A 22,036-nucleotide genomic window follows, 5' to 3' on the forward strand; every position below is an offset into this window, starting at 1 on the left:
TTCTGTCCTGTCCATCTATTTTGTCTCTATTGTTTTATTTAAACATTTCTCGAGACCAAATGTAAATGCAGGTTTCAGCTTTACACAATCATAATGACTTTCAGCATCTGTGAAAGGGATTTCCTGTTAGTGACTTAATGTGACCTTAATATGGAGAATACAGCTCTATTCATGAGGCACATTATTTCAAACAGCAAGGTGGGGGGTGGGGGTGAATAGTTTGGAAATTCAAACTGAGTTTGTTTAAATAGTAAAATGAGGTGATTGGAGGGAGTGCTTTCGATTCTCTGCACTCTTCTCCCGCCCTTTCATCAAAATAAGTACTTAGTAGTCAGCGTAACACCAAAAAAGGCTAACAGTTCAGACATTAGATTGTTGTTTCTGAGATGCAAGTGTTATATATTTCGCAAGAAACACAGGATGTTCAGTCCTGACTAAGAAAACAAATAGGGGTTTGGGAGTGGGCCCTGTTCTGGGAGTGTTCTGCCAGTTTCAAGCACCATTTAACCATGCCTTGCTGAGTTACTGCAGGTCTCTTCAGCCAATAATCAATTAACCCTTCAATTGCCAGCAATGCCAGAGAATAGACCCTGTCCAGGACGGTGGCTAATTTCGGCCGTAACTATCAAGGGCTGCTTTAGTACTCTCTTAGTTTTATATAATTAATCACTTTTCTAACATAATATAGTATTTTATTCACAGGTGCTTCCTCACTATCTCCCATTCCAACTCCTATCTGTTTTAATCCAAAAGTTTTAAGTTGGCATATTTTCTGTCTCAACCAAGATCCATTATACTTTCAAACCATTGACTCCAGCAATGTTAGTCTTTCTACCCTGTACTTACCGTGTCCCCTTCCTTGCCTCAAATCCCCCCCACCCTCCTCCTCAACCACCACTACTTCTGCCACCAGCAAAAGACTGTTACTCAGGCAGATTGAAACCAGGATTTGGTAGGTTAGGCATAGATGATAGTTGTGGTCATTTTAGAATGGGGTTGTGAAGGTGTCTGTAACCAGCAACTGGAGCCTAATCACAAGGAATGCTCCCCTGGTGCTTGAGGAATTAGTTCTGCAGCATGCACACTGATTCTGTGTGGTCCACCTGTTGGAAGGTATTTGGGATGTAGATTATTCTGGCATGACTTGAGCACTCCCCTTTGTTTCCCCAGGCTTATGTACAGAGCTGACTTAAGATTTGGAAAAATATGACCAGGAGTAGACCATTAAACCTGCTCTGCCATTCATTTAAGATCATAGCTGATCTCATTAGGTCTCAGTTGCACTTGCTTGCTTGTTCCCTCATAATTTTCAATGCTTCTGTCAATTTTTAAAAAAAATCTAGCTCACTCAACCTTGAATATTGTTAAGGGCCTAACCTCCTCCGCTGTCTAACAATTCCAAAGACCTTTAGCAAGAAGAAATTCTTCCTTATTTCTGTCTGATTGGGAGACCTTTAATTTTAAACTGTCCTCTCTAGTTGTAGATTCCCTGACGAAGCAAACTTCCTCTCAGCATTCACTTTCTCAAATTCCTGCAGAATTCCCTTCTGTTTCTCCCAGATTATGTACAATTGTCACACACGTGCAAATGCACAGATGCAGACCCGTACTCTCTCAGACCACCCCCCCCCCCCCCCCCCACCCCCACACTTCTCTGCGCCACCTGCAGTGCCTTCACATTCTAAGCGTAATAACTAGAATGGTGTAGAAGATTTCAGATGAAACTGAATTTAGAAATTATTTTAGAAAGGCTCACCGTGACTAACTTTGCATTCTGTGTACATCTTGCATTTTTGATAATATAGGTCTATCAATATTGCTGTCAATAGTTAGGAATTCTGTTTTTCCTTTATTGATTCCCATCCTGAATGTTGTTTCAGGAGTACATGGTCTTCAGACAACATACTTACATGAGACTGGATGGCTCATCAAAAATATCTGAGAGACGGGACATGGTGGCAGACTTTCAAAGCAGGTAAGTGATAGACTGTGCTGCAGTGCGTCAGTCTGCAACTGCTTTTCAACAATATTGAAACAACTTTGATTCCTTCCTTATTTCTCAAACCTTCTCAAATCTTTCCTTGGCATCCTAAACAGGCTACTATCCCAGAATATATTCATTTTTACCCATGTTCAAGTATTATTCAAAGTCAGAAGTCTCACAACACCAGGTCCTAGTCCAACCGGTTTACTTGAAATCACAAGCTTTCAAAGCATAGCCCCTTCATTATGGTTAAAATCAGCCTAGAGGGAAGTTTGCAGTGGCATTTCACTGGGGTCTCTTGTACCCTTTCTTTTCATGATGTCTAAATAAATGATAATGTGTTTCAATTTTGGAGGATGACACAGATCTTGGAAAAATTGTAATTGGAGAGGAGGACAGTGTAGAACTCCAAAAGAGAGCAGAAAAGCTTGTGGAATGGTCAGATGAAGTTCAATCTGGAGATTTTGGTACGAACATGGAGAGACCATACAAAATAAAGGTGTTGCAGAAACAGACCAGGGTGTGCATGTCCATCTGTCATTAAAGGTAGCAGAGCAGGTAGCGAGAGCTGTTAATAAAGCAATACAGATTTCATTAATAGAGATTTAGAGTTTAAGAGCCAGCAGTTGCCAGGGTTTGAGCTATAAGGAGAGACTGAATCAGCTGGGCTGTATCCCTGGAGTGTTGGAGTCTGAGGGCTCACCTTAGAGGTTTATAAAATCATGAGAATGGATAGGATAAATAGACAAGGTCTTTTCCTGGAGGGAGAGTCCAGGACTGGAGGGCATAGGTTCAGGATTAAAGCAGAAAGATTTAAAAGAGACTTAAGGGGCAACTTTTTCATGCAGCTGGTGGTGCTTGTATGGAATGAGCTTACAAATGAAGTGGTGGAGGCTGGTACAGTTACAACATTTCAAAGGCATCTGGATGGGTATATGAATAGGAAGGGTTTAGAAGGATAAGGGCCAAGTGCTGACCAATGGGACTAGATTAATTTAGGATATCTGGTCAGCATGGATGAGTTGAACCGAAGGGTCTGTTTCCGTGCTGTACATCTCTATGACTCCCAAGTTTATGCCTCAGCTGGGTTATTGTATAGAGTTCTGGGTGTCAGGGAAAGCATTGGAGAGAGTACAGAAGAGGTTAATGAGAATGATTCCAGAGGTGAGACTTCAATTATGAGGATGGATTGGAGAAGATGGGAATGTTTACCTTGGAGAGGCAAAGACCATGAGAAGATTTGTTAGATGTTTTAGAAATCATTAGGTGGAGGGATTGGACAAGGTAGATGGAGGTAAACTATTCCCATTTGGAAATGGATTGTGAATTATGGGCACATTTTTGAAGGCTTTGCAAAAAGAAGCAAATGTGAAGTGAAAAATATTTCCCCGAGTAATTAGGAAATGCTGTGTACTGCTTAGAATTTTGGTGGAGTCAGAGTCAATTGAGATGTTCAAGGGGGCATCGGATAATAATTTAACTAGAAACAATGGCAGGGTTACAGGGAAACGGCGTTAAGTCAAAATGCTCAGAGCTGGCGCAACCACAACAAGTCAAATGACTAACTGTATCTATTGTTCTGTGCAATGGATTAACAAGCCACTCAGTTAAACTCAACATTGAGGTTATCCATCATATCAAGGGCATTTGGGGACAGGCAATAAATGCTGAATGTCACCTAAGAGCAACTGTGTGCCATGAGTTATTAAAATAGGTTAGGGTGTGACAAGACACTTAACAGAAGGATAATGCAAAAATATTTAATTTAGTGAATAGAACACATGTTCATAGAAGTAAATTTTAAGTGTCTGAAAGGAGGGGAGAAAGACAGAGCTAGGCAGATGAAACTGCAGCTATCAATGACAGAATAATTAAATAATATTGAAGTAAAAGAAGGCACTAGAGGAGCAAACATCTCAAAGGTTGTAGGACTCTAGAAGGCTACAAAGATGGGAAAGTGAAGCCATTGAGTGATTTTATAAGACCAGAGTGGGAATTTTAAAATTGAGTTGTCATCAAAGCAGGAACCAGCGTAGGTGAACATAGACAGGAGCATGAGCCACACCAAATAAAGAAAAGTTTCCTAATACAGTCTTTAAGTTTACTACTTTTAGCATCCTCTGATCTGCATTTTGCATAATCTTTGAAGTGCTGTTTTTGTTTCTCTTATCGATGCATTCTGGATGACATTAGAGACCTTCACTATCATTTTCCTGTAGGTTATGCAGGAATCCAGTACATGGGGAGCAAGTCATGCATATATTCCTTCAGCAAGGAAACGTAAAGTTCAATAATATATCTTAAATGTCGGTGACGGTTGAAATTCAAATAGTAGGGATTCTGAGCTTAGCAGCATATACAACACTGAAACAAGAGACTATGAAGTGTTGTACACTGGTTATGGAGAGTATTTAGTGAATATTGAATCGCTGTAGTCTGAGTGATGTGCTTGGTGGTGATAGTCAAGTTGTGTATTAGATGCTTTCCATGAGCAATATTGCAAACTGTGTTGAATGTTGCCATTTGTCTAAGAGTCCAGTGAAAGATTTACATTCCAACTAGATGGCAACCTGTTTATCTAGTAGCAATTAGCTCTATGTTTGATTCACTGTTAACACTATTAAAAGCACATAAAGATCACAAATGCTAACACTGGCTAGTTTTATGTTCTGATACCAAAAGGCCCATCCCAATATTTATGTCTGACATGAGCTGCCTCACCATTATTTAATTTCATCCTTTCATCATATTTTAATTTGCTTTCACCCTCCTTTCATTTCCTAAAAACATGCATGTTGTTTGTCTGAATTACTCCATGTGGTGTGATTTCCAGAATTGTGGTTTGGGTGTTTCTCTCATGTAAGATTGACACAATATGAAGGTATCAAGCAGAATTATACTTAATTTTAATGATTGCTCCAGTCTTCCATAGTGTATTATGAAGTCTGTACAGGACCGAACATCATGACTGCTTCAACTTCTGTGCTCTAAATGACTTGAAAGGGAAATTCTAACTGCGCATATCCCAGCCCCTCAGCATTGTTGCATGGACATGATTACCCTTTCGGTATTTCACCTACAGTATATTTTTCTTCCTTCCTGCAGAACAGATATCTTTGTGTTCCTTCTCAGCACCAGAGCTGGTGGCCTTGGCATCAATTTGACAGCTGCTGATACAGTAAGAGAGTAGATTATTTTTAGATTATCTTTCCCTAGTGTAATATGTTGCATGTTAGCATGTGGGAATACAGTTTTAGACTGCCTGTAATGCACCTGATTTCAAAGTATTTACTCAACCTTTGAATATTTAATTGAGTTAGATAAATTCTTGATAAACTTTTTTTCAGTCCTTTGCTTAGCATGTGTGGGTGGCAATGTGGAGTAATCAGATTAGCTTTGATCTTATTGAATGGCACAGCAGGTTCGAAGGGACCAACTGGCCTACTGCTGCTTCTCATCCATATGTTCATCATAGAAATATCCATTCAATGATTGATACAATTTCACCTTGTATTCAGATACCTTGCTGATTGACCTCAAATACCATGCCACCTTTTACTTCATTTCCCACCAATAGAAACTATGTTCTGGGATATACTCTTAATGTTGGGAAACCTCAACACAGTATGCACAATACAAATTTATTCCTAAGTTATTGCAAAATGGATGTTTTCGCTCAGTGAGACTAGAGGATGCTGGAGTTATAAACAGACCATGATCGCATAAGAATTTCTTTTGAGGTTTGACTCAAGCAGATTGTAGAACAACATAGAGGGAGTTTTACTCTGTATTTAACCCCATTCTATACCTGCCCTGGGTCTGTTTGCTGGGTACTATCCCAATATAAGTACATCACGAACATTGTTCAGCATTCCATTACACTGTAGGGGAATCACTTGCTTGAACATTATACTTGGGCATTCCTGAGTGTAGTCCTGGAGTGAATTGTTACATAGCCTTGAAATTAGGCTGACAATGTTGTAGCAAAGTCATTGTGTTTCAGGGATAGTTGAACTGTCTGTCAGGGGCATTGGGTTTTGAATGTAAGGGGAGAGACTGGTGAGTATATCTTGCAATCTTTCTCCTAAAGATTTTGTTCATTACAGGTTATATTTTATGACAATGACTGGAACCCAACTGTGGATCAGCAGGCTATGGATCGAGCTCATAGGCTGGGACAGACAAAGCAAGTAACTGTGTATCGACTCATCTGCAAGGGAACAATAGAGGAGCGAATCCTGCAGCGTGCCAAGGAGAAGAGTGAGGTACACACACTTGGCATCCATTTCAAGCTGGCAAAAACCTGTAGAATGACACAGTCATAGAGATATACAGCACAGAAACAGACCTTTCAGTCCAACTTGTCCATGCTGACCAGATATCCCAAATAAATCTAGTGCCATATGCAGCACTTGGCCCATATCTCTCTAAAACCTTCCTACTCCTATATACCCAAGCAGATGCCTTTCAATGTTGTAATTGGACCAGCCTCCACCACTTCCTTTGGCAACTCATCCCATACACGCACCACCCTTTGCGCGGAACAGTTGCCTCTTAGGCCCCTTTCAAATCGTTTCCCTCTAGTTTTGGACTTACCCCACCTCTGGAGAAAAGACCTTGTCTATTCACCCTCTCCATGCCTCTCATGATTTTATAAACCCATCCGCCTCAGAAGCTCCAGGGAGAATAGCCCCAGCCTATTCAGCCTCTCCCTATAGCTCAACTCTCCAACCCTGACAACATCCTTTACTGAAGATGTACAATCCAGAACTTGCCACTCCTCTCGCTAAGCAATTTCAATACATCTACATCATTGGCAGCTACCCGACAATGTAGAAAATTGTTTAGCTGTATCCTGTACCATGGATGCCACTTTGAAATGGACTACCCATGGTACCTGGGTAGTAGGATTGGTTGGAGGATTCTAGTGCAGTCTCAGGTTAAGAGGTTGACCATTGAGCAATCAGAAGAGAAATCTCTTCACTCAAAGGAATGTGGATGTTCCATCATTGACTATATTGAAAGCTATAGTCAGGAGGGGCACACATTTCAAAGTGGCTCTTATAGAGCAAGAAAATTTTATTTTAATGTGTAGTTGCATTGAACAATGATGTGATTTTTCAGTGCAAATGGCTAAAAGTGAGGATGTCTAGAATTGGTAAACAATATTTCATAATGCAGAATTGCTGATTTTAGCCCTGCAGATTGGGATGGGCTTTGAGCAGAGACCTTAGGCATCCTACAACCAGTGACAGGACCAGGTTCCAAGACAGAGTTTGTGTGTGTGCCTGGAAGTCGGGAATTCTGGCTCCATTTAAATTGGGTGGAGCTTCTCTGGCTTCTGACAATTAATAATAAACTCCATGAGAGCAAATAAAGAGCACAATGGGAAATTTGTAATTTTCGTTAAAACAGGAGAGAATAATGTTTCTGATGCTATACTTTCCATTCCATTGAATGTTTTGTTTACAGTTTATGTATAGATTTAGTCAATGCATGGATTTTGAGAATAATTGGAATGCCCCACCAACATCCGCTTGTTAAACACCTTGGAACTTCGTGCTTCCTATGATTCAGAATCAGACTGATTGGTGACCCACTGGAGAACCACGTTATAACACATAATGAAGTAAAATATGTCTATGCTTGCTGACATAAATGAGCACTGAGTGCCATCACTGAAACAGTGGGGAGTAGCTGCAAACCATATGGTCTGTTGAGCCTTTCTGTCATTTATTTTTCTATCTCCCTCAATACCCCTCTCCTGTCTGCTAACTATATTCCTTGATTTCCTGACTATAGCTTTCAATATAGTCAATGATGGAACATCCACATTCCTTTGAGTGAAGAGATTTCTCTTCTGATTGCTCAATGGTCAACCTCTTAACCTGAGACTGCACTAGAATCCTCCAACCAATCCTACTACCCAGGTACCATGGGTAGTCCATTTCAAAGTGGCATAAAGTCATCTGTTGTTTTAAAGTCCAAATGTATGGATCCAGTTTACTCAGCCCCTCCATCGCACACTGAAACTCAGAGTGCATGTGTTATGTAAGAGCAGTGATGTTACTACTGCACTCCCATTGGCTTGTGAGAATGCATTATGTCTTGTTTCTGCAGTTCCTACTGGCCTTGTTAGCATTTCACAAACAAGGCTGCAGCTTGAGTAACTGGGCTATAGCTATAATTCACTGTTTCCAGTACAGGGAGCAAAGTGATACCACTACATGTACAGTGAATTCTGGCAACAGGAAACTGAGCCAGTAATCTGCAACTGAATGATTAAGATGGCTCCATTCTCTGCTGAGGTAGAGCTGTAATGTTTCTGTGGGTATCTTGTGAAAGATTTACATAGAGGTTAAACTGTAGGAGGCCAACAGTTTCACATGGTACGCCATTTCAGTTAAGACTGAAGTGCCCCATTGTCCGTGTTATCTGTTCTCTCTCAGCTTGTCAATGATACATAGGAGAGGGCACTATCTGGAATCACACAATTCTTGCTTTCCCTTTCCTTCCTTCCCTTCCCACGGGATTCACTGCACCCTGTTGTATGCACACCAATTCCTTAATTCATTGGATTTTTCAATTCTATCTTTGAGATAAAATTCAGTTGTGGAATAGAAACAAATGCATTGTAACTCTTATGTATAATTCTTGATTATTTGAGCTCGATTTGTTTTACTGGCACCCACTGCTTCACTTCCTCCAAATAATCCTCTCTGATCTGTGTGAAATTATCAACTCATTGCTCCCTCGGTACTTTGGAGCTCATTTCGTACAAGATGCTTGAGCCTTTGTGACGTGAGGCTTCTGGACTAGAATAAACTCTTAAAAAGCTGAAAATGTGTTGCTGGAAAAGCGCAGCAGGTCAGGCAGCATCCAAGGAACAGGAGAATCGACGTTTTGGGCATAAGCCCTTCTTCAGGAACTCTTAAAAAGGCTGGTTGACTGGAGCATCACAACTGAACTTAGTCACAGATCCACTTTAACATCAACTTGTGTATGTTGCTGTTAATGTTATGTCCTGCTTCAAGGTTCTAAAGGTTATAAAGCAAAATTGTCATCTTGCCACTTTAGGCAATAGAGTGGATGTTGACAGTTTTGTTCTGTTAAGACAGGGCTAAAGGATTGTCTTCAAAGAGAAAAGATAGAGATTGGAAAAGTTTAAAAAGGACGTCTGAGATGTATATAATGTAGGAGAAAGTGAGGACTGCAGATGCTGGAGATCAGAGCTGAAAATGTTTTGCTGGAAAAGTGCAACAGGTCAGGCAGCATCCAAGGAGCAGGAGAATCGACGTTTCGGGCATAAGCCCTTCTTCAGGAAGGGCACATTTTCAGCATGTATACAATGTAGTTAATTGTATAGAAAGATTATTTTAATTTAAATCACAATACAACCCCAAACAAAAGGTAAAATCAAACAGATGAAAGGAAGATTTAGGACTGATGTCAGCAAGTTCTTTTCCCGGAGTACCAACATATTAGAAGAAGTTAGGAAAGCTAGATGGTGTGATGTGAATACTGTGATTTTACTGTGTGGATGAGTTAGGTTTGGCCAAGTGACCTTTTCCAATTAATGCTCACCCTAAGATTAGGTTTAACCTCAAAACCAGTGGCTTTGATTCCCAAAAAGTAAGCTATCCAGACATTAGTGAGTGCTGGATCCATGTGAAGTGGCAGGCCTGAGATCTGAAGAACCTATTGTAATCGGACTGATAAATGGGAGGACTTCAGATTCAGCAGGGACCATTTTAGACTTGGCAAAACTCAGGCCGATAATGTTTTTTAAATTTTTGTTCTTACAGATTCAGCGGATGGTTATTTCTGGGGGCAACTTCAAACCCGACACACTCAAACCAAAGGAGGTGGTCAGTTTGCTGTTGGATGATGAGGAACTGGAGAAGAAATGTAAGGACAATGCCTGTGTCTCAACAGATCTCTCGATCTGTTATTTTCTCTTTGTTTGCTATGTTCACAGGCCAGTTGACTGGAGCATCACAACTGAACTCTGATAGTCGCAGATAACCATACAGGTGTACATGTTCACTCACACTTTCATTCACATATTCTTATGCACGTATTTTGCTCATTCTCCTCCACTCCTGCTGCCAGTCGTACAACTGAACTCTCGCTCACCTTCCTGAGGTTGGTAATTGGAAGAACTGAATGATTTTTCCCAACTTAACCCCAGGGACTTGAGCGAGCTTGGGAGGAAGCATTGGCATGTTGGTAATGTTACTGGATGAGTAATCCAGAAACCCAAGCTCATGTTCTGGTAACGTGATTTCAAATCACTCCAGCAGATAATGAGATTTCAATATAAAATCTATAATAAAAAGCTAACTGAATGGTGACTATGTAACCACTGTCATTTGTTGTAAACAAAACTAATCTGCTTTACTAAACCTTTTAAAGAAGCAAAATTGCAATCCTTACCTGACCTAGCTTACATGTGACTCCAGACCCACCGGAATGTAGTTTACTCTTAACTGCCTTCTGGACAGTTAGGGATTAACAATAAATGATGCGCCGAGGCAGCAACATCCACACTTCATGAACAAAACTGTTGGGACGTCCCTACAGCTTCCAACTAATATCTGTTATCATGCACAGATTGGGAATCAAGGACGAGATCTTCCTGAGTTTTTTCTCTTTTGCTGTTCCTGGTTTGTTTTCGTATCATGCTCTCACAAACCTTCAAACTATGAATGGTCAGATTTAAAGCCATACATTATGTCTACCAGAAGCTGATACCTCTCGCTCCTAAGAACCAAAAAGCTCAGCATTAATTGCAAGAGTTATAATGCTGGCCCATGAAGGGGTTTGACGAAGGAGTTTAGGCCCATAAGGTTAGAAATACAGAAACATGTTTAGTTAGGCACACTATTTGAATTAGTAGTAAAATCAGTAATGTTCTGCGTAGTTCTACAAGTTTCACAAAGTGAAGTACTTTTTTGCTGTTTTGATGTGCTAATTATCCAATGTTTTCTTTCTATTGGAGAAGGAGGACTGTTTTATGCAGTTGTTTTTTAAAGTCTCTGTATTCCATTTCTCAATTACTCGGTTCTAACATGCACTGATCCCATATATCACCAGTTAAATGTCACTGGCTCACACGTGGAAAACTAAATGACCCTGGCCCTTGGGGTCAACTTGTAACTGGCAACATTTTCAGGTGTGAAGGCTATGGACTGACTCTATTTGCATATTTACAGTTCTGACCACTGGGGAATGACAACAGATCATAGAGTCATTGAAATGGACAGCACGAAAGCAGACCCCTCAATCTAACTTGTCCATGCCAACCAAATATCCCAACGTAATCTAGTCCCATTTGCCAGTATTTGGCCCATACCTCCCTCAACCCTTCCTGTTCATATACCCATCCAGATGCTTTTTAAATATTGCAATTGTTCCGGCCTCCATGACTTCCTCTGGCAGCTCATTACATACACACAGCATCCTCTGCATGAAAAGGTTCCCCCTTAGGTCCTTTTTATATGTCCTTTTACCCTGAACCTATGCCCTCTCATTCTGGACTCCCCCCACCCCAGGGACAAAACTTTGTCTATTTATCCTATCCATACTCCTCATAATTTTGTAAACCTCTATAAGATCACCCCTCAACCTCTGACGCTCCAGGGAAAACAGCCCCAAGCCTGTTCAGCCTGTTAGCTCAAATCCTCCAACCCTGGCAATATCCTTGTAAATCTTTTCTGAACTCTTTCAAGTTTCACAATATCATTCCAATAGGAAGGAGACCAGAATTGCACTCAATATTCCAAAAGTGGCCTTTCCAACATCCTGTTTAACCGCAACATGACCTCCCAACTTCTATATTCCATGCTCTGACCAATAAAGGAAAGCATACTAAACACCGCTTCCACTATCTTATCTACTTGCAACGCTACTTTCAAGGAGCTATGAGCCTGCACTCCAAGGTCTGTTTGTTTAGCAACACTGCCCAGAACCTTACCATTCAGTGTACAAGTCTTGCTCAGATTTGCTTTCCCAAAATGCAGCACCTCTCATTTATCTAAATTAAACTACATCTGCCACTTCTCAGCCCATTGGCCCATCTGGTCAAGATCCTGTTGTAATCTGAGGTAACTCTCTTCGCTGTCCGCTACACCTCCAATTTTGGTGTCATCTGCTACTTACTAACGATACCTTCTATGTCCATATCCTAATCATTTATACAAATGACAAAAAGTCATGGACCCAGCACCGATCCTTGTGCCACTCCATTGGTCACAGGCCTCCAGTCTGAAAAACAACCTTTCACCACCACCCTCTGTCTTCTACCTTTGAGCCAACTCTGTATCCAAATGGCTAGTTCTCCCTGTATTCCATGAGATCTAACCTTGCTTACCAGTCTCCCATGGGAACCTTGTCAAATGCCTCACTGCAGTCCATATAGATCAGTCCATATAGATCTGCTCTGCCCTCATCAATCCTCTTCAAAAAGCTCAATCAAGGATTGGGACATGATTTCCTACGCACAAAGCCATGTTGACTGTCCCTAATCAGTCCTTGCCTTTCCATCAGGCTCACTGGCTTGTCCTTACCACCTTTCTTCAATAATGGTACCACGTTAGCCAACCTCTAGTCTTCAGGCACGTCACCTGTGACTATCGATGATACAAATATCTCAGGAAGTCCGAGCAATCACTTCCCTAGCTTCCCACCGAGATCTAGGATACACCTGATCAGTCCTGGGCAGTTACCAAATTTTGTGTTTCAAGACATCAGCACTTCCTCCTCTGTCATATGGACATTTTTCAAGATGTCACCATCTATTTCCCCACATTCTATATCTTCCATGTCCTTTTCCACAGTAAACACTGAACAGGTGTGGAATTCTGGTTGGGGATGGGACCCAGATCTGGACCTTTAACCCAAAGAGAATTGTCACTGTGGAGCTCTGACCAGCAGGAGTGGGAGGGAGAAGACTGTGTGTTCTGATACGGAGTTCTCACCTAGGAGACCCCAGGTGCTTTGAATAATTGTTTCATATCTAACTGAATAAGGTAAATCTCTTTCACTCACATGGAATTGGTACTGGCATACCATAAAACCTAAAGAAAAACACGTTGGGGGAGCATTTTCAGTGAATTATTGGAATTCCCTCTGAGGCTGCAAGGCCTTGTGGCTGAGCCACACAGATGTTAAGAGCAGAGATTCCAGTCCCAGTCTGTGCTTTATCAGCAGCAGTATTACTATTGATGTCAGTGCCTGGGACAATAAACAAAACACAGCCAGTAATCCTGTTCTTGATCATTATCCAGTGGTCTTTCTCAAAAGTGTGCACTCTCATATGAACATCGAGAAGTATCCCAATACTTTCACTGGGCAGGGAAAGCTAAGCAATTGATCCTGAATCCGAACAAGAATAATTCAGAATATAAGGTCTTGGATTGCTGAATGAGTGGGTGTGGGGATTGCTGAATATTTGATTGGTTCTTTCTCTGATTGAAGTGCGCCTGCGACAGGAAGAGAAACGAATACAAGAAGAATCAAATAAAGTGAAAGATCGAAAAAGGAAACGAGAAAAATATGCAGAAAAGGTAAGACTATCTTCCCAGCTAATATGCTTCTCCACATGGGATTGTGACTGTAACAGTGAAGCAGGAATGAGCCACTTGCCTTCATGCTGCAATCTATTTGCCATCTCTGAGATGGACAGCATAGACCTTTGCCTACAGTAGGCTGGAGAAATTGGAATGCTTCTGTTGTCACTTGTGGGAGTCTTTCAACAGTTCATGATTTGAGCAGCAGATGGAGCACCTTGTTTCCACATAGGCAGTAGATAAATGTAGTGCTGACAAGGTTATTACACACAACAATACAGTCACATATGTGCAAACAAACAAGGCCTTTAGCAGGGAGCTGATGGCATCTCCTCCCTCTTCCTCACCTGAACCTTACTGTGTCCTGTTCCATCTTTCTCTCCCACTTCCCAAAGTGGATTTCAACTTCCCAAATAGATTGGAAGCTCTTTAGATCAAGTAGATTGGACGGGGCGGTGTTTGTGTAGTGTGTCCAGGAAGCTTTTCTAACTCCGTATGTAGATTGTCCGACCAGAGGGGAGGCCATATTGGATTTGGTACTTGGTAACGAACCGGGACAAGTGATGGGCTTGTTAGTGGGTGAGCATTTTGGTGATGGTGACCACAATTCTGTGACTTTCACCTTGGTTATTGAGAGAGATAGGTGCGTGCAACAGGGCAGGTTTTACAATTGGGGGAAGGATAAATACGAAGCTGCAAGACCGGATCTAAGGAGCATAGGCTGTCAGGGAATGATGTCGTTGAAATGTGGAACTTTTACAAGGAACAGATACGACGTGTCCTTGATATGTATGTACCTGTCAGGCAGGAAAGAGATGGTCGTGTGACGGAACCTTGGTTGACGAGGGAGGTTGAATGTTTTGTAAGGAGGAAGAAGGAGGCTTACATAAGGTTGAGGTAACAAGGTTCAGACAGAGCGTTGGAGGGATACAAGATAGCCAGGAGGGAGCTGAAGAAAGGGATTAGGAGAGCTAAGAGAGGGCATGAAAAATCTTTGACGGGTAGGATCAAGGATAATCCCAAGGCCTTTTATGCGTATGTGAGAAACACGAGAATGACGAGAACGAGGGTAGATCCGATCAAGGACAGTAGTGGGAGACTGTGTATTGAGTCGGAAGAGATAGGAGAGGTTTTGAATGAGTACTTTTCTTCAGTATTTACGAATGAGAGGGACCGTATTGTTGAAGAGGAGAGTATGAAACAGACTGGTAAGCTAGAGGAGATACTTGTTAGGAAGGAAGATGTGTTGGGCATTTTGAACAACTTGAGGATAGACAAGTCCCCCGGGCCTGACGGGATATATCCTAGGATTATGTGGGAAGCAAGAGAGGAAATTGCAGAACCATTGGCAATGATCTTTTCATCTTCACTGTCAATGGGGGTGGTGCCAGGGGACTGGAGAGTGGCGAATGTTGTGCCCCTGTTCAAAAAAGGGAATAGGGATAACCCCGGGAATTACAGGCCAGTTAGTCTTTCTTCGGTGGTAGGCAAAGTAATGGAAAGGGTACTGAGGGATAGGATTTATGAGTATCTGGAAAGACACTGCTTGATTAGGGACAGCCAGCACGGATTTGTGAGGGGTAGGTCTTGCCTTACAAGTCTTATTGAATTCTTTGAGGAGGTGACCAAGCATGTGGATGAGGGTAGAGCAGTGGATGTAGTGTACATGGATTTTAGTAAGGCATTTGATAAGGTTCCCCATGGTAGGCTTATGCAGAAAGTCAGGAGGCCTGGGATAGTGGGAAGTTTGGCCAGTTGGATAGAGAACTGGCTAACCGGTCGAAGTCAGAGAGTGGTGGTAGATGGTAAATATTCAGCCTGGAGCCCAGCTACAAGTGGAGTTCTGCAGGGATCAGTTCTGGGTCCTCTGCTGTTTGTAATTTTTATTAATGACTTGGAAGAGGGAGTCGAAGGGTGGGTCAGTAAATTTGCAGACGATACAAAGATTGGTGGAGTTGTGGATAGTGAGGAGAGCTGTTGTCGGCTGCAAAGGGACTTAGATATGATGCAGAGCTGGGCTGAGGAGTGGCAGATGGAGTTCAACCCTGTCAAGTGTGATGTTGTCCATTTTAGAAGGACAAATAAGAATGCGGAATACAGGGTTAACGGTAGGGTTCTTAGTAAGGTGGAGGAGCAGAAGGATCTTGGGATCTATGTTCATAGATCTTTGAAAGTTACCACTCAGGTGGATAGAGCTTGTAAGAAGGCCTATGGTGTATTAGCGTTCATTAGCAGAGGGATTGAATTCAAGAGTCATGAGGTGATGCAGCTGTATAAGACCTTGGTTAGGCCACATTTGGAGTACTGTGTGCAGTTCTGGTCGCCTCATTTTAGGAAAGATGTGGAAGCTTTGGAGAGGGTGCAGAGGAGATTTACCAGGATGTTTCGTACGAGGGTAAGTTGAGAGTGCTAGGCCTTTTCTCATTGGGACGGCGAAGGATGAGGGTGACTTGATAGAGGTTTATAAGATGATCAGGAGAATAGATAGAGTAGACAGTCAGAGACTTTTTCTCCGGGTACAACAGTGTTACAAGGGGACATAAATTTAAGGTGAAGGGTGGAAGGTATAGGGGGATGTCGGGTAGGTTCTTTACTTAGAGAGTGGTGGGGTCATGGAATGCGCTGCCTGTGGGAGTGGTCGAGTCAGAATCATTGGTGACCTTTAAGCGGCAATTGGATAGGTACATGGATAGGTGCTTAAGATAGGACACATGTTCGGCACAACATCGTGGGCCGAAGGGCCTGTTCTGTGCTGTATTGTTCTATGTTCACTTGCTCCTGCGCCCCCATTTTTTAATTGTACGCAAGATCCCTCACCTTTTTTTCCTATTTCACCTGAAGAGTAAACTGGCCCTGGTGTAAACCTTGTCTTCCCTATCCTGGTAACTCACTCTGTTCAGCATAGAGTGGAAGATTTTCTAATTAATGGTTTGTCTCTGTACAGTTTCTAGACCACAATGACGTGAGCAGGATTGATTCTTACTGTAGTCATTGCCTCTTGCCCATGGTCGATGTACCAATCTTCTTCATGCACAGAGTACATCGCACATATGGTTGTGTCCTTCAGTTCAACTACAGTTCCATTTAAATGGCAGTCAGCTATAGCCAATACACTAAATGAACATTACCTAACTTACCTCCACTTTTCAGGAATAATTGCTTTTTTGTTGCCATTCTGCCCAAACTATTTCAATTTTGCCTTGCGCAGGTAAAAAATTGCCTTTCTACTCGACTGTGGTACTAAGGGAGTGCTTGCATTGTGTACACACACACACACACACACAGCACTTCAAAAAGGAATCCATCAGTTTGATGTACTTTGCAGCATCCTAAAGCAGGATTAGGGACTATATCAATAAAAGGTATTTCATGCTTCTTATCACATTTTTATTTAAACAAAGGCAGAACGATTTTATTCTTCACTTTCTCTCTCCAGTAAAATCATAATTTTAGATGTAAATCTCTAGAAATATCAAATTGTGAAGCGTTTTGTGGTTCAATTGTTCGTCTCATGTGTGTGCACCATAATTCAAAGATGTCCAAGCTCCTTGCTCTCTGCTGATAAGGCCTTCCAGCTGAGTGGAAGTAAGTCTTGACAACTGGATCTGAATGTTGTCCTTTACAGTTCCTATGGAAAGAACCTGGCCTCGAGCCATGGTCATCTACAATACAGAAGAAGGGTATTTACATTACAGAAGGAAGCCATTCAGCCCTCTGCTTACTGTTCACATAATGCAAAACTAATCTCACTGCCCACTGTCTCCCCAAAGCCCCTTATCATTGCTTCAGATTCCGTAAATGTTACTGATGGTGCTATGTTAATTACAACTGTACCGGGACAGCAGAGAGCAGCAGAGTATGTCTGAAATTGGAGGCATTCTCTAGTCAACCTTAGAAGATGCTGAAAGTTACTAAATCATAGCTCTCCTGTGATGGTAATCCATGGTGAAAAGTCCCTGTCATTATGTAATAGAGATCAGCTCCTCGCCTATAGTCCAGGGGTTGTTCTGCCCTATAACTGATCCTATACCTCCCCCCAACCCCTAATCCAATCCTGCACACATTCAAACCCCACAACCTATGCCACACAAATCTCTTTCTGGGACGGCAGGTGTCGGTGCTGAGCACGGCCCATGGAGCTGAGTGTGCAATTAATGATGTCTCTAATCCCCTGCTGTTGATTTATTCATCACTGCTCCTGATCAAGTTACCAACATTAATAAAAATGAGTGTCAGATCCATACTGGATCACTTCCGCAGTCACAGTACAACCTCATTCTTAAGTTTATTGTTAAAAGATGACCAATGATGCACTTGCCAATAGCCATGAGCGCACTCACTAGTGCACGTTCGTGTGCAGGTTCATGTGCACACCCACTTTTGTGCTTAGTCATTTATGAACTGTAGTGTGCGCGCAATGTGGAGTGAAGAACCACTCTCATACATATTCTCATTTTTGCATACATATGCATTCGCACGTGTTCCCCCACAATTTCTCAAAGTCCAACAATGGAAAGAAAGGCTGTTTCTGGAAACTTTCACCATTTGTTTTTCTGCTACCCTGTAAGAATAATAGTTAGCCACTAGAGCTTCTGGTGATGCATACCTTAAACAGTGGTTTAAAAAAAAAATCAGATTCTGATATTTGTCAAGGTGAGGAATATCAGCATAGCAAGATTTCAGACATCTAGAATCAGCATCACAGTTTCTGTGTTGGTAAGGTCAACTCAATACCAAGTACAAGTTCCCTCTACTCCAAGTCTCCCAGAGCAATTACAATATAGGGATAGATTCAGAGGAAAGTTCCCTTATTTCCTCATGCTGGCTGGAGTAATGTGGGCGCTTAGGAAAGGGAGCCTTTGGAGAAAATTGTGTTTGAAAGCAATTTTGACCAAAATTATTTGTTTAAGTTGTTCTTGAGCCGATGTCAAATAATAGAAACTGTCCAGGAATCACCACCTTGCTGTAATTACACACTGCTGAATGTGTAGGTGCTGCAGTATCACTACTGCACTCAGAAAGCATCAATACAACAAGGTAAGTTTACACATGTAGTTCACATTATAAATGCAGAAATGAAGTCTGAGTGCACAATTTCTACAAGTTGACTGAATTTCACCTACACTACTTATCCTAACTACTTGCCGTGTTTTGCTTGGAGATTTCAAATGTACAGAGCCACAGGACGTAAACTAATCCTAAAACATCACTCAGCAGACTAACAGCGCCAGAGAGTTAGTAAGAATGGAGACTGTATTGTGGTTATAGGATCCATACCTGCAGCTGTACCAGTACCAAACCAGAATTGGTGAACATGTTTTCAGTTTCATGCTGAAGCTGTCAGGGGAATGGAGTTTAATTGTCTTGTGGGTGTATGAATGTCTAACCAGCTCACTGAGTTATATTACTGTAATGACTGGTAGTTGTGTCATGAGATTAGGTGGGGATTGAAAGACTCTTGTTTTGATAAGTTGTCTTTGTCTTTGGCAGAAGAAGAAGGAGGATGGAGAGAATGCTGTGAAGAGAAGGAAAGAGGGATGGACTATGTTGACACCTTCATTAGCATCTGCAGATAACTCCAACATGTCCTCAGGAAACCTGTCAGCAGATGGGGAAGAATCTTTCATCAGTGTGGACTCAGCCATGCCTAGCCCTTACAGTGAGGTAATAGAAAACGGAGCCTCTAATGCAGGTGCTGAGCGTGACTCAGCACAGGGACGCAAGATATAAAACCAGCTGCAAGACTCTGACTCACATTTTGTGGATCTATCTGTAGTGACAACAAGGCTGCATTCAGGAGAACTGGGCATAATGGCCAGTGGGCTGTATGCTAAACAGTTCCAGGATTAGACTGAAAAGCAAGACCAGCACTCCGTACTGAATGGGGATGGAGGCTCAGTCCATACTAAAGCAGTTGGGGGTTCACTTATTGGCCCAGCTGACACCAGGAGAAGATCCTATCTTTAGTCATTTCCTTTTCCTATATGCGTTTGAGGACTGAATTTCGCGATGAAAGAAAGAACCTTTCAGCAAAATTTGTGGGAGGGAAAATATCTGGGGAAAAGCATGAAAATAGTATGTTAAAGGAAAACCTAAAGGTCAAAAAAATCTAGGATTCATGATATAACTGATGTATCATCAAAAATGGGATACACCTGCCATTATTTAAAGGGAGGATTTTGGAAATCTTGGATCCTTTTAAATAAATAAGAAAAGAGATGGCTGGATGAGAAACAAAAAAAAACCATAGGAGCATAGAGGGGAGTTTTACATTTACTAAGTTGTGTTAAACCACCTTGTGTCTTCAATTCATCCTGCTTCTGGTCCTTGGTTCTGATACATTTTCACTTTGGTTTTCTTAAAGGTGTTAGCAAAGAACTAGAGAGGTCTAAGTATAAAAAAAATGTGTACATCATGTGATGTTAGCATTCATGCAATATTGCTAATAGCTTAAAAGCCGCATTGTTTCACAACTTCATGTGTATTGGAAATGGACTTGATTCTTGTTATGATAAAGGTGTTTTGGACTGTGCTTATGCAACTGAAGTTAAACTGAAAGTGTACTAGATTCTTAGGGAGCTTGACAGGGCAGTTGCATCGAGATTGTTTCCTCTTTAGTTGCAAGCTTAAGATCAGAAGACTCCAATCTCGGAGAAAAGATTGCCTATTTAAGATAGAAATGAGAATTTTTTTGAATTATAAATCTGTAAAATTCTTTACTGCAGAGGGCTGTGGAGATTATTAAATGTTTTCAAGGCTTAGACAGATTTTATAATCAGGGAATCAAGGTATTGGGGAAAAGGCAAGAAAGTAAAATTGAGGATTTTCAAATCAACCATAATCTCATTAAATGGCAGAGCTGACTCAATGTGCCAAATGGCCTTATTCTGCTCCGATGTCTTATGAACTTAGTCTTAGCTACATCTGATTGTAGCAGTGCCTTTTTCTGATCCATCTATAAAAGGCACCCTTTGTGACCAGCAATGTGAAGTTGAGATGAAAATGTCTGACCAGCTTGGTCTCCGTTGATTTAATCGCGCACATTTATTTTAATGTTACTGACGTATTGTCCACTGGTCTGTGAGCTCAGTTGGCTGGATGACTGATTTGTGATTCCCACAGCACAGGTTTAATTCCTGCAGTGGCTGAGGTTACCATGAAAGCCACATATTCTCAACCTTGCCTGAGATGATAGCAAATGGAAAGTTATGCACGTTAGTTTGACCTTCGAATAGGATGAAAGTTTGACACAACATCAAGGGCCAAAGGGCTTGTACTGTTCTATGTTCTATATGTTCTATGTAACCCTCATGTTAAACCACCACCAATTGTGTCTCTCTAATGGCCTGTGGTCTTCTGGGACTATGGTAATTTTACTTTCTCTTGCCATGGTGGCACATTATCCAACCTGTGCTTTTTATCCATATTGCTACCCAATAGAAATGTTAATGTGCAAGAACACCCAAAAATAGAATTGCATGCAATCATTATTGAGATCTAGCGATTATGCGTTGCATTTTTACAGAAGCAAACTGGCTCGCATTATAACTTATACCCTCTGCCCCCTCAGATATCTATGAGCAGTGAACAGCACACTGGATCGATCGCACCCGATGAAAGTAGCAGTGACCTTGTGATTGTGGACGACCCAACGTCAGCTTCGCAGTCCAGAGCAACCAATTCCCCAGTCTCCATTGCAGGCTCAACTTCAGACCATGTGAATGGTATGACGAACAGGAAGCTCCTGGTGCATTGAGTAACCCATCTTTACACCAAATGTGAGGCTGGGAACATAGATGGTTACTTTGTAACCTTGGATTAAAGTCGGATGTCGTTGCGTGACTTTGAGTCACTGGGGCAGCGATCGTCACCCGTACTGTTTAATTGTCTAGTTTCCTGTTTGTTTTGTTGTACCACTCAAGCTTGTGATTATAAATAGAATTAGCAGCTGGGGATTAGTGGGAGGTAGCAGAACAATTCAAGTGTGATATCAGTCCAAAGTGTCAATTTGTAATCTTCCCTTCAGCACTTGGTGAATTGTTTTCTCATATCCTGCTGGTAATTCTATATATGTGCCTGCATATGTGTGCACCTATATATTTGCTTGTATATGTGCCTGTACCTCTGCCCACATCTGCAGGCATGTCTTTTTTTTTCATTGCTTCATGAGCATCACTGGCAAGCCTAGCATTCTTCTTTGTCACAGAGAGGTGGAGAGATGATTGAGCTGCTGTTTTAAACTATGGGGTGTTCTGGGATTTTGTTCCAGTGGTGAAGCCAGTGCCTCCGTTGATATGTAGTCTGTCCAGTTTTATTATTCCTAGACTTTTCCTTGCTAGCTGGATACCATGTTCGCATTCATGAGCGTTTAGAAGGATTAAAGGGTATTTGAACAAAATGTATAAAATTTTAACAGGATTGGGTAGATTATATACAGAGAGGGTGCTTTCCCCGAGCTGGCGAATCTAGAACCAGGTGCAGA

At 41.7% G+C, this 22,036-nt stretch overlaps 1 protein-coding gene across 2 annotated transcripts in view; it reads left to right on the plus strand.

Moving 5' to 3' along the window:
• ino80 (INO80 complex ATPase subunit) overlaps positions 1-22,036 on the plus strand; it is a 215,530-nt gene that overhangs the window by 187,764 nt on the left and 5,730 nt on the right. For both annotated transcript variants that reach the window (XM_043698306.2, XM_043698307.2), the window contains exons 28-34: positions 1,881-1,975; positions 5,090-5,162; positions 6,091-6,249; positions 9,790-9,892; positions 13,463-13,551; positions 19,045-19,218; positions 21,125-21,278. In XM_043698306.2, coding sequence (XP_043554241.2) covers positions 1,881-1,975; positions 5,090-5,162; positions 6,091-6,249; positions 9,790-9,892; positions 13,463-13,551; positions 19,045-19,218; positions 21,125-21,278 — 847 coding nt within the window. The remainder of the gene's footprint in view (positions 1-1,880; positions 1,976-5,089; positions 5,163-6,090; positions 6,250-9,789; positions 9,893-13,462; positions 13,552-19,044; positions 19,219-21,124; positions 21,279-22,036) is intronic.

The sequence above is a fragment of the Chiloscyllium plagiosum genome, unplaced genomic scaffold (assembly GCF_037043375.1).
Source record: "Chiloscyllium plagiosum isolate Xiang-an unplaced genomic scaffold, Cpla_swu_hap1 HiC_scaffold_8, whole genome shotgun sequence".
In the NCBI taxonomy this organism is placed as follows: domain Eukaryota; kingdom Metazoa; phylum Chordata; class Chondrichthyes; order Orectolobiformes; family Hemiscylliidae; genus Chiloscyllium; species Chiloscyllium plagiosum.